Source organism: Spermophilus citellus (assembly GCF_964194105.1).
Source record: "Spermophilus citellus genome assembly, chromosome: 15".
Lineage (NCBI taxonomy): Eukaryota > Metazoa > Chordata > Mammalia > Rodentia > Sciuridae > Spermophilus > Spermophilus citellus.
Window position 1 is genome coordinate 27,392,271 of NC_138195.1, and position 16,389 is coordinate 27,408,659.

Consider the following 16,389-nt stretch of genomic DNA (forward strand, 5'->3'; position numbering starts at 1 on the left):
TGCAAGAATATCCCTCACATAAAATTCTTTTGCAGAAGTTTTACTGAGAGTCTAAGAACAATTATGGTGAGGGTCTCTGAAAAAGCTTAATTAAGATTTTCTGTAGAGGAGGGGGTGCCACTACAATGTATTAACTACTGGATTGAGAGAGGGATAGTTGGTTGAGGAGGAATTAGGCATTGCTTTGTCCTTTACTGTTCAGGTTCATGGTCTTTAGCTGTATCAAGAAAAGTTGATGGTAAAGTCTATTTTGAGTGAGGACTAGACTAAATCTCCAAGGAAAGAAAGGCAAAATGAAGACACAAGATCCTAGGACATGGAGAATGGCCAAGGTTAAGACAGGACAGATGTTTTTTTTCCAGTTCAATTCAATAACCTCTTTGTTTGGCAGCAAAGAGCAGGAGGTGGGCATGATGTCCAAAGAAGGGAGAGCTTTGGGGAAGGTGGGAAAGATGAGATGGGGACAAGGGTGGAAAAAATGTTAGGTAAGGTATTGTGGCTCCTTCCAGAAAGTGTCCCAGTCTCTGATACTGTGATACTGTGTGTTTTGGTCTGGACTCAGTGAATGCAAAGGTTTCAGACTGCAACAAGAGTAAAATTTTCTAATGCACAAAAAATGGCAGGAAATATGCTATTGTGCAAAGAGCACAGGCCTTATTTATACAAAACTTGGTATTTCACTTGGAGCATAAACTTGATCAAACTTACTGTTTATATGAATCAAAAAAGCTGTTCTTTCCTTATAAATTGGAGTATGAGAATTAAATGAGATGATGTAAGTTTGGCAAGGTGTAACTGCTCAAATAACTTGTATGTATTAGTTTAAGTTGAAGGAAATAGATTATTAAATGCAAGAAACAACTTTCTTGATTCAAATTCCAGCCCTGTCACATACTGGATGACTAGTGCAAGATCCTTAACCCTGGGGCCTTTGTTATGTCACCTGCATAGTGGGCATCATAAGAAGCTACTCACAGGGCTGGGGATGTGGCTCAAGCAGTAGCGCGCTCGCCTGGCATGCGTGTGGCCCGGGTTCGATCCTCAGCACCACATACAAACAAAGATGTTGTGTCCGCCAAATACTAAAAAATAAATATTAAAATTCTCTCTCTCTCTCTCCCTCTTTCTCACTCTTTCTTTAAAAAAAAAAGAAGCTACTCACAGGATTTTATAAGCATGAAATGCAATCATATTTACAAAATCCTTAGAATGGTACCTGGTTCCTGTTAGGTGGTCTTAGTGTGCTAGGTAATAAAAGATTTAAAGCAGCATGTGAATTATTTAATAGCTTTTAACATGCAAGAAATTTTTAAATGAGAGAGCCCACTGAGCTTAATTTTTTTTTTTTTTAAGAAGAGGGAAAAGTAAGACATAAAAGGCAGAGCATGTGACACAGAACTGTATGATACATGTCTCCACGACAGAAATAAAAAAGGCAGAGATTCAATGACAGGGTAATTCATGGACTTTTATGGTCACATTATTCTGATTGGTTGATGGAAGCAGCAGGCTTCTAGCCAATTTTCTTTCTGTTCACGGAAATAAATGCTCAGTATGTTTGAAAATGAACTAAGTTTTCTCTCTTTTTGATAGAAAAAAAATTATTTATGTAGCCAAGGCCAATTTATTTCTGCTAAGTGAAAATCTGACCCAAGAAGTATAATATTAAGCTAAAGGGAAACTGGATAAAAATGTGTGTTACAAAATTATTAAATTTGTCGATTTTCTTACATTTTTCATCTAATACTATAAAGAGGTGCTTCAAATAATAATTCAACTGACAAAAAAATGTGCAAGGTACAGGTAGAATCAGTTTGTTTTTATCTGTGATATATCAAAAAACTGAGTTGATGAATAATGTCCCTGAGCAGAAAGCAGACCCTTGTCACCTCATGGGTCCTTGCAGATGGTGACCTCAACATCATGGGTGCATGAGGGAAGTACAGATTCTCACTCTTCTTGTTTGACTTACTGACTCAATTTGAATTTTAATATTACTAGGTGATTTATATTCCTCTTGAATTTTGAAAGCCACCAAGTGTGGAGTTGTGGCCACACCATCTAAATAATCAACAACATTTCTTACCAAACAATTACTCCATGCAGTAGAGTTCCCTTAGCTCTCAGTATATTATGATCTTAGCCAATGAAATCTGGAATTTAAGAAAAGAGCATGATAAAAGTATGCTTTTAATGAGTAGAAAACCCTAATGTCCAACAGAACAACAAAACAACCAGGCTTTGTACTTCTGGGAGGTTTGCATCTTGATCATGGGACCAATGTCAGAATACTATAGAAGAAGTGTGTTTAGCATGGACTGTAGAAATTCACCTTTTCCAGGCTGGGGTTGTGGGCTCAGTGCAGAGCACTTATATGTGAGGCACTGGGTTCGATCCTCAGCACCACATATAAATAAATAAAAAATAAAAATAAACAACTAAAAAAATATTAAAAAAAGAAATTCACCTTGTCACTGTGTGACCTTGAGTAAGTCATTACATGTTTCACTTCTGTAAAATAGGATGGTAACAGGACTACTTCCTGGGGAGCTATGAAACTTAGATCTGAGTTAGCAAGTACATGGAGCCTACATGCAGGTCCGTGTCATTATATAAGCATTGCATGTTACACATGTCATCTTATCTATAATTCCTAAGTTAAACCATCTTTCTCAACATATTTTCATCGTTTACAAGAAAGTAAATTCGAGGAATTGACTGACTCGCCATGTGGAGAGGTGTCTTCAGAGTATCTTGCCTCAGCCTAGAGGATGCTGTAAAAAAAAAATCTCAATTTCCCTCAGTTTACTGTGATCAGTGAGTCAGGCTGGCTGCCTAGTAATTCTGGTTACTGGAAGAAAAACTCTCAAAATGCAGTAGAGTTTGTCGTGAAGGTTTTCTTTTTTGAGAGAGAGAGAGATAAAGAGAGAATTTTTTTAAATATTTATTTTTTAGTTATTGGCAGACACAACATCTTCGTTTGTATGTGGTGCTGAGGATCGAGCGCGCTACCGCTTGAGCCACATCCCCAGCCCAGTGGGGAAGGTTTTCAATGGCAAAATGCCTCCTCCTAAGTTGCATAATGGGCGATTTGAGAGCACCCATTTTTAATGGAGCAATTCCAATTCTGTTTATAAGTAGTTTCTTTGCACAGTGGATGTTGATCAAATACTTGCCAAACTACAGAAAGTTATAGCACAGGGGATAATCTGTAACCACTGGAAGGCTCTCTAAAGTGGAATGAGCTGCCTTGGCAAGTGGTAGGAGCCAGTGCCTGGAGGTTCAAACCAAGGCTGGCACCAATTCCCAGGGCTGCTGTAGAGGAATCTGGTTTAAACTGTGTGTGTGTGTGTGTGCGTGTGCGTGTGCGTGTGCGTGTGTGTGTGTACAGGGAGGTGTTAATATCATGGTTCCAAAGGTTTCTGCTCCCTAACTTTCTGCCTACATAGGTCAGAGGCTATCAGGTATGCATGTTAATAGCCTAGGCCCTACATCTATGAAAGGCCTCAAGTAAAACCAGGATACTAGATCCTGGGTCAGATGATAAATGACACTACAACTCTAGCTCCAAATGTGATCTGTACTGAAGTTTTAAGTGTTAAAATCATCAATATATTACATGGGAACACTCAAGACATCCTATAGTTTTTGTAAATTCCTTCAGTATTTGTGAGTTTTGTTATGCTTTGATGCACTAAGAGAACTCCAGAAAGCATATGTGGTCCAAGCTCTCTGAGCCAAGCCTCTCTTGACCTCTGATAAACCTTGTCTTTGCATTTAGTTATTCTAATTGAAGGCAACAATGGACGATCATGGGAACAATAATTCCTTTTCTGTTCTTCTTTTGGTTTGAATGTGTCCCACAAAAGTTTGTATGCTAGATATTTAACTCTCAGCTTCAAAGTTGATGTTATTTGAAAGTGAGGTCTTGGGAAGTAATAAGGTTTGGATGAGGTCATGAGGGCACAGCCCCCATGATGATATTAGTGGATTAATAAAAAGAGGAGAGACCCAAGTTTGCAGGCTTCTGCACTCTGTGGAATAACCTCTGTCATGTTATGATAGTAAGAAGGTTCTTACCAGATGAGGACCATTGATGTTGGACTTCCCAGCTTTAAGAGGTGTAAGAAATAAATTTCTGCTGGTGACACCCACCTGTAATCCCAGCAATTCAGGAGGCTAGCCTCAGCAACTTAGCAAGGCCCTAAGCATCTTAGCAAAACCTTGTCTCAAAAAATTAAAAAGGAGGGGATGTAGCTCAGTGGTTAAGCACCCTTCAGTTCAATCCCGGTAACAATAAAAGAATGAATGAATGAATGAAATTTCTTTATAAATTACCCAGTCTTTGGGATTCTGTAGCACCATAAAATAGACTAAAATATTTCTTTTCTGGAAAATTTAGAAAATATGATTTTCTTTGTGGAGAAGCCCAGAGGATATTTTCCTAGCTAGCAAAGAGGTAAACCAGTGTAGGTAAGCCTGAGGGCACTCATGTTGGTAAAGATGGTCAGGGCCTGCATAAATTGTCACTATAAAAGGTGTTGGTGATCCACATGGTCTTAAGAGGGCAATTTGAAAATTAAAACACTAAAATAAAATTATAAAATGCAAAATCAAGTCCCATGCAAATCATTATTATTGGAAAGCCTGCCTATGTTTGCCAAGTGAGAAAACTGAAGCTGAGAGAGCTTATATATCATGCACAGTCTTGCATAGATTATGGAGTAACAGAACTAGAATTTAAATCCCTGGCGTCTCTCTCTTGCAAGTTGCTAATGTTAGGTGTTTTCAGGGAAAGGAAAAAGTCTCTCTGAGCAGGTGCACAAATACTCTATCCAAACCAAACTCTCCATCTTCTCTCTCCCCTTTCCCAGTTGGACTGGGTAGCCATACCATGATGTCTATTAATTGGCTGATGCTGCCTTGGGTGGAAAATCATCAACCTCTCCCTTCCAGGAGCAACCAAGTACTTTGTGTACTCAATCAGTCCTCAACTCCCCTATTCTCTCTTCTCTGACCTCTCACTCTACTATCTCTCTCCAGCTCTGCAGGATTTACTGTGGTTTTTCCCTCTTACTTAACCATTGTCTCCTATCAGCTGTCCCTTGGCCTTTTCTAATAGAGAAAAACTGTCCTGGTAGTGCCAGCAGCACTAAACGGGATTCAAGAGACAAGCCACTTACTGCTCCGAAATCTTTTTGCTTTAACATCATCTACTGTGTAGTCTCCTAGGGATAATCTGTAGCCCAGATTTGCTAGTCTTTTCTCTGGTTGTTATATGCGGGGAGAGAGGGGAGCTAAAACAGAGAGAAGGCATTACCACCTCTTATTTCAGCTGTTCCAGAATGATAATACCCTCGCCAATGGTATTGGGAAACAATTTTTAGTGGCATGCAGGCAAATATTTTATTTCAGTAGATATCTATTTATTTTTATGGGTACCTTCTATTTTTGGCAAGGAATGTTGATTTTTCCACTTCTGGTGATAGTGTAATATTTTATTTTAAAAATAAAATGACTGAAGAAACAAAGTGATTTTAAAAATACATACTGCTTAAACATATATTTAATATATACAAGTGGACCACAAAAATGGCAAGAGGATGCCTGGGGTTAATGAAGATGCGGCCTAATCTTTGTCTGCCCCAGAGCAGCAGTTATTGAAAAATGTGTCAGTTTTGAACTCCTGGCGTGGGTACTCTTCTTATGTATGGAGTCATGGAGTATCTATGCTTTTTAGAGCACCCCTATACGCAGAAATGGTAGGGGAGGGGCACCCTGAGAATATGAAACCAGGGCCTGAAAAACAGCTATTTTCTCTACCCCCTTGCTGACCCAAATGCTATTTGCAGCCCAGTTGCTACAAATAGCATCTAAACATCCTTTAGTGCATTGTATTTTCCAGGTCAATGCCAAGTGGTTGGTTAGCATACCACTAATCTTTGTGGTGGGAGAAATTGGGAGATTTAACAGTGTCCTCCACATCTTGGTGGAGGACCCCCAGCCCTGATCAGCTGGACACCAAGGCACTTGTCCAAGGGCTATGCAGTCCCTTCTGGCACAAGAACATGCTCATATAGGAGTCATTTCAGGAAAGGAGGTTATGAGCCATTTAATTTGTCTTTATTTCCTTCTGCACTGTGACCCAAATTAGCAGTTTGCCCTGTAAATATTTGCATCTTATTAGGCAAAGCAATGTGAAAGTAGAAACTAGTATTTATTATGAAAGATGTTTTGCATATATTATTCCTGTAACCCTATAAGAAATAATATATTCTCTGGGAGATAAAAATATCTGTATGACCAGGATCACAGATTACCTATTAAATAAGGCTCTCTCTCCTCTTTTTCCTTTTCAAGAAGCTAAATATATTTTTATTGTTTCTTTTTATTTATACATAACATTAGGTACATTTTGACATAATTTAAAAAGCATGTAGTATAATTTGCTTTATCAGTCCCCAGTATTTCCCTTTTTATTAGTTGATAGAAAATTCAGCTTATCATTTGGCAGATGTGGGCTCTGATGCCCTCTAGTGACAGAAAAATTCTTTGGTAAAAGTAATATCCCTACATATCCAGCTGTCTCCATAGGGTTGTATAGGCAGTTATCTTTAACTGGTTTGAAGCCAGAATAATAATTTGGAGCAACTGAATTTGGAAATAAGGGATTTGTTATTACTGATAATAAACTCTGATGATACATCAGGATCCTTTTAAGTTGTAAGAATTTGGCTAAGGTAAAAACAGAATTTATTGAGTTAGTGTGAATAGTATAGGTTTCAATTTCAGGACAATATATACCCATCCAAGACTCTGATGACAGCACCAGCTTTCACCTCTTGATATGGATTCCTTTTCACCATGAAGTTATTTGAGAGTTGTAGGGAGGATGGATACAAAGCTCTTTAGATCTGTGTATGGAAATGTCACAATGAAACCCATTGATTTGTAGAATACACACAAATAGTTAAATTTAAGTTTAAAAAGTAATTAATTAACCCAGAATTTTCTAAAATCATTTTCCATGAGATACATTCCTTCCTACAAAGCACCTCTACCCATTTCTTTGAATTTGAGCGTAATTAGATGCATAGATGGGAGGTGATGAATGGTGGCAGAAAAAGCTAGGCCCTGGGAGCAAGAACATCTAAGATCAATTCCCTCACTCTGCTATTTATTAACTAACCAGCTTTGCCAGTGTTGCTTAAACTTTTTTGGCTATAATTTTTTCAAGGGTAATTCATTTGTGAAAATTGCTGACTCAGAACTCACACTCAGGAGATGTTGATTTTGCCAGTTGTCCTCCCTTTCTCTTTTTCTCTTCCCTTTTCTTTCCTTCCCCCTTTTCTTGACATTTTACAATTCAAATGAAATTTTTAGAATAGTATAATATTTACAGAAAAGCTGCAAAGATGACCTAGAGGGTCCCCATAGTCCATCCTCCCTTCCTCCACTCACTTCTTTGCATCAGTTATGGGTCCAGACTGAACAAGACCTGCACAGCCAGAGTCCTCTTCAGATGGCTGGAACAATCCACCCCAAGTTGAGGCAGAGACAAGTGAATCAATACTAGGCTGAGTGACAAGTGCAGCAACAAATGCAAAACACAGGGTGAGTGCATTCGGGAGTGAGACCTAACCCAGATTTCCAGATTTGGCAGCCTGAACAGGCTTCCAGAAGAAAATGTCCACTAAGAGGAAGCCTGAAGGATAAAGAGTGGGCCAGGCAAGGATGCTTCCAGAGTAGAGTGCTTAAAAAGATGAGTCCAGCTGAGGTGGAAGACAAGTAGTAGTAGCAAGGTGCTAAGCTTCATGGAATATGCAAATACTAAAACCTGCACTGGTGCAGTTGATTAACTGCTTCTAGACTCAGCCTCATTAATGATGTCATTGCACACACTTACTTTCTGTAACAATCATGCAAAACCATCTGCGCGGAGATATCGCCTTTTCCAAAATATTAGTGTCTTTGAGCTGTGTTAATGAGAGCACTAAAGAATTACAAGGTTGTTTTTTTTTTTTTTAAAGAACATTCCTCAGGAAATAATGGGTAACAAAGGAGAGGAAGTCGTTGAGAACCTTTAATACAGCTGTTTTTTTTTTTTTTTTTGTAGTTAACTTTGTTCTTCTTTTGAGAAATACAACCTAACAGACCCTCTCTTTTCAGAATCCCATAGCACAATATCTACCTTTCCATTTGATGACTGCCACTTGATACAATATTAAGAGGCTCCTATGAGCAACCCCAAGATCAAGAGCTGAGTGAACGCCAAGTCTTCTGCTGGTGATTCCCGCAATTGGCCGAGGGTCCTGCACTCAGGCAGGAGCTACCAACTCTTAGTTCCAGGTTCGGTTCAAGTCTTCTCCAACCTTCCCAGGTTGAACTCCAGGAAAGCTGAGGAAGGAGCAATCGGGTTCTCAGGGTCCTCACCTGAACTGAGCTTGCCAGACAACCGCGGAAACACCCCGGGAGGGGAAATGCCCGTTTGTGCAACAAACCCCGACATTCCCCTCTCAGGCCTACCCAACCCCCACCTCGCCCCGCCCCGCCCCGCGCAGGCCAAGTTGCTGAATCAATGGAGCCCTCCCTCGGGCGTTCCCCAGCAAAACTTCCCTTCTTCTCGACCCTAGGGGTTTTCTTCAGGTCGTATCTCCTGTCTCAAAAGAAGCGGCGTACAGGTGTTCAAAGACGCTTCTGGGAAGAGAGGGAAACAGTTTGAGAACAACTTCGCCGGCGCGCCGGGGCGGGCCCTGGCCGAGCACACACCTGGACGCCAGCCAGAGCTCGAGGTGCGGCTCTCCTGGCCGTCACGTCTCCCAGGGCGGGTGACTCGCTCTGCTCCGAGTTGGAGAGGCCCTTTCACTTCGGCGGATTGTTCCACAGCCATGCCCAGGATCTGGGTTCTCCTGCTTCTGGTGATCCCTCTCCCGCCGGGGTGGGGCTTCTCCCGGCTTAGCCCCGGAGCGCGCGCTGGGGGGCGGGGGCGGGAGCGGAACCTACCCCGGAGCTGCAGCGGCGGCAGGTCACCGGTGCTTGGCAATTGGGGCTCGGCGGCCAGCGGGTGCTGCGGGCAGTAGACGCACTAGCTCCCGGTGGTCAAGAAGCCCGGGGACTTGCTTTTCTTGGGGCTTGCTGGGTAGTGCTGAGCCACGGAGCAGGCGGCGCACCGCCAACGCTTTGCGGGTTGCGGGTGGGGGGCTGCTGTGTGCGACGAAAACGTGGACGTGGGAGGCAGTCAGGGTTGCAGGCAGGGTCCGGGAGACTTTGATGTCGCTGGAGGAGTACCCCGGCCAGGGGGAAGAGGAGATCTTCTGGATTTGTCGTGCAGTGGCAAGCCAAAGGTCCGCTTCGTGACGGGTGGGATCGTGCGCAAGCGCGCTGGGTGCCTGGGGCGACGGGGAGCGGTACTGCTAGTTTTCTGACAGTTTTCAAACTTAGGGAGCGAGTCAGTCTTAGGCAGTGGTTCTTGGTGAGTCTTCGGAAGGCACCGTTTGTTTCTTTTGAAAAAGTTATGTCGGACCGAATACGCTTCTGGAGGTTTGTTTTCCTCCTTTTTGCAACACAGAAAAAGAAACTTATCTTGCTTCCCTTCCGGGAAACTCCTCTCCTTAAGACTGTTAGTCACTGTCTCAGCGGGTTCTGTTTTTGTTTTTCTACCTTCTTTTCCTCTTACCCTACCTCAGCTAGCACTGTCACCATAGTTTCTGAAAGCTCAGGGCTTCTTGCCAGGGTGACACAGCCCACTAAACAAGGTTAACTGTATTACTTGGACAGAAGCCTCTTTTAGAGAGTCTCTTGCTCAGAAAATGCCAGCTTGATGATTGCAAATCTAAGGGACTTGGTCCCAAGAGGTTCATTTGAGTTCTGAGAGTCAATGGATTCTTGTATTGGGCCCAAACGAAGTCCTGGACACAGTGATAGGAATGTTCACAAATATGATCTCAAATCAGTTCTTACTGAAGCCTCATCTTCAGTTACAGAAGGTGAAATGGTGTCAGAGAGCTTAAATAATCCACCTAAGATCACACAGCAGAGCTGAGCTTGAATTTAGATCTAATTCCAATACATGGGCAATTTGCTGATTGCTGCTGACTTCTAGAACACATTAAGTATAGAAAGGAAAAGTTTGTGTGTCTGAGACCACTTTGTGACCAGAAGAAAAAAAAATACCCCCTAGTTTTTTCAAAAATAATGTGCAATATTTAGGCTCCTTTAGAAATTTCCTTAGAGAAAATTTAAGATTAAAATTGAGAAATCAATTATACAGCCTCAGAGTATAATCCTCCTAACCACTCCACAGTTACAGTGTGGGTTGCCTTGAGAGTTTCTCAGTTTTTGGACAGGAGTATTAGCAAAGTGTAAGGAAATTGTCAAGGCCTGGAGGTACGTGTATTTAACTTACCTACAGTTATATATTTACTAAGTGATGCATGTCTGAAGCACCAAGGAAACTGCTTTTCCAAAAGAGTGCACACATTCATGCATATACATACATTTCTTTACATATGATACAATAATATATATAATACTAAAATTAAATAAAACATTTATTATGTATTTATTTAAGAAATTAAGGTTTATTAAATAGTATTATAAATGCAGAAAAATAGAACTTAAAAGTCAGAAAACCCTATCATAACCTAGATAATCATTGTTTATATTTTGTTGTATACTTTCCATTTTCCCTTTTAATGTTACTTTTTAAAATTTGCAGAACATGGCCTTGTGCCTACTGCCTGCTCAACATCACATCTGTGTTCTTTAAGAAGTTTCCACATTGCTATGTCCCCTTGTGTTTTTCCAGAAAAAATGCTTTTTCTACCTCCCTACTTGGTAGTGCTTTATAAGTAGTAGCAATAAGTAAAATGGAGGCAGAATGTTCGTTATATGGAACACGGAAGCAAATTTTGTTTAATTGGGTTAACGAACTGGGAGAAGATGTGACAGCTCGGAGCTGTTTTATTTTTTCCTTTCCTCTCTGCTTCCCTTCCCTCTCCCTATCCTTGTAGAGTTAATTTTTTCTGTCGTAGTTTCTGGGTGGATTTTTTTATGGCACTTACAGTAATTAAGTTTGAAATTCCAAAACATTTACAAATTTCTAAAGGAGAAAGAAAAAGTCGAAATATTTTTTTTTTTTTGAGAAACACCTTTGGGTACTGTGTTAGTTTTGTTTTTGTAAGGTGGTGGTTGTTGTTTTTAAAATAGTGCATGGTCCAAAGAGCTGTTTTGGGGAAAAAAAAGAACAGTTAATTTATAATTTAATAATTTTCCTTAAAGCAGTCCAAAAGCATGCAATGGGCTGCATGATGTCTCTACTTTTATTTTTTTAAATGGATTTTTACTTATCACAAAGGACTTAAAAAGTTTTATGAATACAGTAAAATGATGAAATGTAAATCAAAATGTTAACAGTTAGCATGGAAAATATGTTCATATATAATAACACGATTGAGAGGCAAAAAGTAAGTTGATACTTGAGAGACCATCAGGGCCCCCAGTGACAGCTAGTTCAACAGATGGAAAGTCCTTTACTGTCCATGACAGACACAGTTGTCACTCTTAGAGGTAAAGCATTTAATTTGGAAAAATGTTTTATTTCTTGCACTGAGTTTAGAGGGGAAAAAGGTGAGACAGAGGCAAAGAAAAACCATGATTTGGATATTGTCTCTGAGTAAGTCTCTTTGGGTCAGTGGACAAGTAATTTACTTGTTAACAATCTGAGAGTGGAAGCGTCAGTATTTCAGAAGAATCTATGAAAGCTATAGAATCTTCATAGCTGATCACTACAGCACAACTGTCAGTTGGAGAGAATCACCATTTTCTGAGATAATCAGAAACCTGAATAAGGAAATCCCCCCCCTTGAAAACCCCTACTAACTTAAGTGCTTTTGGTGAATCATCTTGGGTCCCAAAAGTCCCTTAGTGAGCACATGTTTTCTAATAGGTTCTAAAGTCCACAGCAACTTGAAACAAAATTTAGGATAGGGAATCATCAATTCCTTCTTGTTAAGTAGGTAAATATAGAAATAAATAATCAGATGAAGTGAAACAAAAAGTAAATATTGAAACAATAAAGTCACTCATTTTAGATTTATTCGAATCTTTTTGTTTTATTTATAACACCCCAGCCTTGTCTATACCTGCACATAATTACATGTATAATCAGTGCTATTTATATTCTGCTTATTATCATTTTGCATATATGCAAACCATTGTTTTTTTAATTTTTATTTGATATGTTGTAGAAAGGACAACATATCAAATAAAAATTATTCATAAATAATTTTTATGAGTTTGATTACTGAATTTTACTTAAAATTATTATTTAATTTTATTTTACTTATTATTTTTATTAATAATTTCTTATAAAGAAAACATGTCTTACCATAATGGTATATATATCCGCAAATGGACTCAGCCCTTTGAGGTGACCAAACTTACTGCAGGTTATGTTAAGCTGTAGACTGGGATAAAATTCCAAAATTGGAATAAACTTGTTATTAGATTTATGAATGACAGGCTGTTTTTTGGTCCAGTTATGTAGTGTTATAAATATATAAATAAGGTATATACTTATTCACCTGTATATTCTGTGAGGCTATAAAAATTTAAGATGTGAGAAACATAGACACTTGATTTTTCAGGCAGAGATCTTGAAAAAAGAAACCAAAAAAACTCCAGGAGAGACAGAGGAAAGAAAGAGAGAAAGAACATACAAGCTCAGAGTTAAGGCCTTTAATTCCTTGCAGAAGAAACTTTGATGGTTAGTTGCTCTTACAGCAGGATCTTTGGTCCCATTAAGCTGTTTTTTTTTTTTTTTTTTCCACATGCATGCTGAAAAATCTAGGCCTGAGTTTAAAAATTGGGCCTATACTTACAGAAGGACAAATATCATGTGATGTGAGTTACATGTAGAATCTAAAAAAGTTGAACTCCTAATAGAAGTAGAGAGTAGTCAGATGATTATGGGGGGTGTCAGAGGAAAGTGGCTGGAGAGATGTTGGTCAAAGGATACCAGTTTTTAGTTAGGATGAATGGATTTAGACAGGATGAATAAATTTGAGACATCTTATCACAAAGAAAAACCATTAGTATGTGAGCTAATACAGATTTTAAGCAGCTTGATTTAGTCATTCCATAATGTATATGTATTTTAGAACATGTTGGATATATAAATATGTATAATTTTTGTTCATTAAAATTTTTTTTGAAAATTGGCTTTATACTACCCCCAGATTATGTTGTTGAGCCCACATTGTGTTGACACATAAGTATCTACATATGCATTTACTTATTTATTTTTAATATTTGTTGCCACCATTTAAATGTTAGGACTTTCGATTTCTCTTGAAAACCTGAAGATCTGAGCGGATATAACACATTGCCTCTGTTTCCCTGAAGCTCAGTAATGGCTGCCCCTTGGATCCGGATGGAATGTTGCAGTTGGACAAGCCCCTTCCACTCCTTGTTGTCTATTATATCTGGCTACTTCTGTATTATCTGTGTGGCCCTTGGACATTTAAGGCCTCTGAGACTCCTGTTTAGGACTTTGTAGCCTTCCCATTACCTGTTTTCTCTGCTCAAAATGACTTCTTTCTTGAGTTATTTTTGGAAAGATCATTAATTCTCCCTGAAAAGCCACATTCTGATTTGTAGGTGCAAAACACAGATGCTGTTAAGTCTGTAAACTCTTTATGTTCCTCATAAATAAATGTAGTAGCCTACTAACCTCAGATTTTCCTTCCTTTACGTGAATATTGCCAGGGGTACATGTTGAAGATGATCATTAGAAGGGCCTGTTCTCAGAGATCCTGATTCCTTGTTGGGTCTGTGGTGTGATATAAGGTTTTTTTTTTTTTTTTTTTTTTTTAAGATGTTGATGGATCTTTATTTTATTCATTTATTTATATGTGGTGCTGAGAATCGAACCCAGTGCTTCACACATGGTAGGAAAGTGCTTTTACCACTGAACTACAACTCCAGCCCCAGGTTTTTTTTTTTTTTTTTAAATGCATCAATCATTGTTTGATTCTAATGTCTGACAGATTTAAAAAAATATTTTTAGTTGTAGATGGATACAATGTCTTTATTTTTTTAATTTAGATTTTTTATGTGGTGCTGGGGATCAAACCCAGTGCTTCATGCATGCTTGGCAAGCGCTCTACCACTGAGCCACAACACCAGCCTCTTTCTGATAGATTTTGAGAATGATTTTTTTAGCATCAAACTTGAAATCTAATCCCAGGTGAAATTCCTAGGTTCTTTAATTTAATTTAATTTAATTTTTTGAATGGTCAGTCATGGACCTAAACAGTTATTTCTGCTGTCTCAGGTACATCTGAATTCTCCAGGAACTGCTTTATAAAAGAAAGAAGATGTCCCTGGGGTAGGATTAACTTGTGTTTTTATTTTAGACATTTTGAAAAAAGTAAAAACAAATGAAATGGAATTTTACTTATCTCTTTCATGTAAAAATTTATTTTATTTTTTTTTCAGTTTTCAGTAATATAATAGTATATAAAACAGCATTATTCTTTATTTTTTACAAAAATATATTGGAGATCATTAAAACCTTGACATTGAATTGTGTAATGATGCCTTTAAAAAAAAAAGAAATTGCTCATAGTCTTTTTTTTAATATTTTTTTTTTTTAGTTGTAGGTGGACATAATACCTTTATTTGATTTTTATGTGGTGCTGAGGATCAGACCCAGTGCCTCAGGCGTGCTAGGAAAGCGCTCTTCCACTGAGCCACAACCCTAGCCCTCATAGTCTTTTTTTTTTTTTTTTTTAGAATTTCTTTTTCTTTAAGTATTGATAAGTAACTAAAGTCTAATTAGCAAGCAAGTAGAATTAGTTAGTGGAACTTTATATCTTGCTTCATTTTTGTCATTAGTAGTAGAGGTTTCAACCAGAATAGCAGGGCTAATAGGTCTGGTAAGAAGTAGTTCTGGTTCTTCTCAGTCCCTGACAATTTAGTTTCTGTATACCATAAGAAATTTGTTCTCTTACCTGGTTAACTCTGCTTCTCATCATTTCAGATGAGAAGTCCTTGGGCTTAGCTATGCATGATCCCAAGTTTGTAGGTACCATTGACATCCTTCACATCGAGAATCTGAGGATTGAAGAGGCTGTATTGGTTCTTATATTAGTGTACCAGGGCTACCGTAACAAAGAACCTCACATGGGTGGCTTAAACAAAAGAAAATTCATTATCTCAGTTCTGGAGTCTGGAAAGTCTTGAGATCAAGGCTTCACCAAAGTTAGTTCCTTCTGAGGGCCACAAAGGAACCATCTGTCCCAGGCCTCTGTCCTTGGCTTATATATGACCTCTCTTAGTCCTTGAACATGACCCTGTGTTAGCGTGTGCTCAGATTTTCTCTTCAAAACAGGGCACCAGTCACATCGGATTAGGGCTCACTGTGCTCGCCTCATTTTAACTTAATCATCTCTGTAAAGACCCCATCTCCAAAAGTAGTCATATTTTGAGGGATTAGGCCAACACCCATGAATTTGGCGGTGGAGCACAATTCGGCTCACAAGTCTTGACTCTCTAGAGCTAGCTGTGTAACCACAGGCCAGTCACTGCGCTGGCTTGAAGCATTCTTCTGTCAGAGAGGGGGCTTAAAGACATCACTTTCAGAGCCCTTCTTCCCTAAAACTAAAATGAGATACCACATTTTGGTTCACATTTTGAAGATCTTAGGAATTAGCTAACGCCTTTGCTGGTGTCAACAAAACTTTTAAATTTTTAGAAATTTCTCACTTTCTGTTTCTACCATTCACCCATGTGCCTCTCTGCATTCTGTTACCTCTTAGTTGAATTCTGAAAGACAATTTAAATGGTGAGTTCTTTTCCCTAGAACCCATCTGCTCTCATCAGTCTATTTGAAGTTCAGATCCAGGGGTTAAAATGGATTCTACTTAGAATTTGAGATGTCTAATGTTCAAATAATTCTACCTGCAAGCATTTTAAAATAAGTTTTAAGCCAAGTATTTTATTATGCTTGTCTATTAGGGTAAGTTATGCTTATTGAATAAGGTTCACTTTTCAAAACACTGGATTCAAATATGAGATAATATTTCTGGCATTTTAAAATAAACCTTCCAGAACTTACACATATAAATGAATGTTTTCCACCCCTGTGGGTAACTAACAACACTGTAGTTATTACATTTTTTTTTCCAAGCAGTTTATAAATCACACAAGAAAGTTAGTCCATGTGCTCTCTAAGGTGTAAAATTGGTTTTTAAGAAATGTGTCTATTTACTTATAGTAACATGATAGTACAAGATGCTAAGTTATAACTACTCTTTACACATCTTGTTGTTTCATTGGCAGCCCAGCAATTCAAGGGTTGCATTTTTGACATGGAAATCTATGAGG

The 16,389-nt window shown here is 38.7% G+C and overlaps 1 protein-coding gene across 1 annotated transcript in view; it reads left to right on the forward strand.

The window, feature by feature from the left end:
* The first annotated feature begins 6,902 nt into the window (after nucleotides 1-6,902).
* FAS (Fas cell surface death receptor) overlaps nucleotides 6,903-16,389 on the forward strand; it is a 28,135-nt gene continuing 18,648 nt past the window's right edge. Inside the window, exon 1 of the mRNA XM_081268280.1 lies at nucleotides 6,903-8,918. Within this exon, the coding sequence (XP_081124406.1) occupies nucleotides 8,889-8,918 (30 nt within the window). The 5' untranslated portion in view covers nucleotides 6,903-8,888. The remainder of the gene's footprint in view (nucleotides 8,919-16,389) is intronic.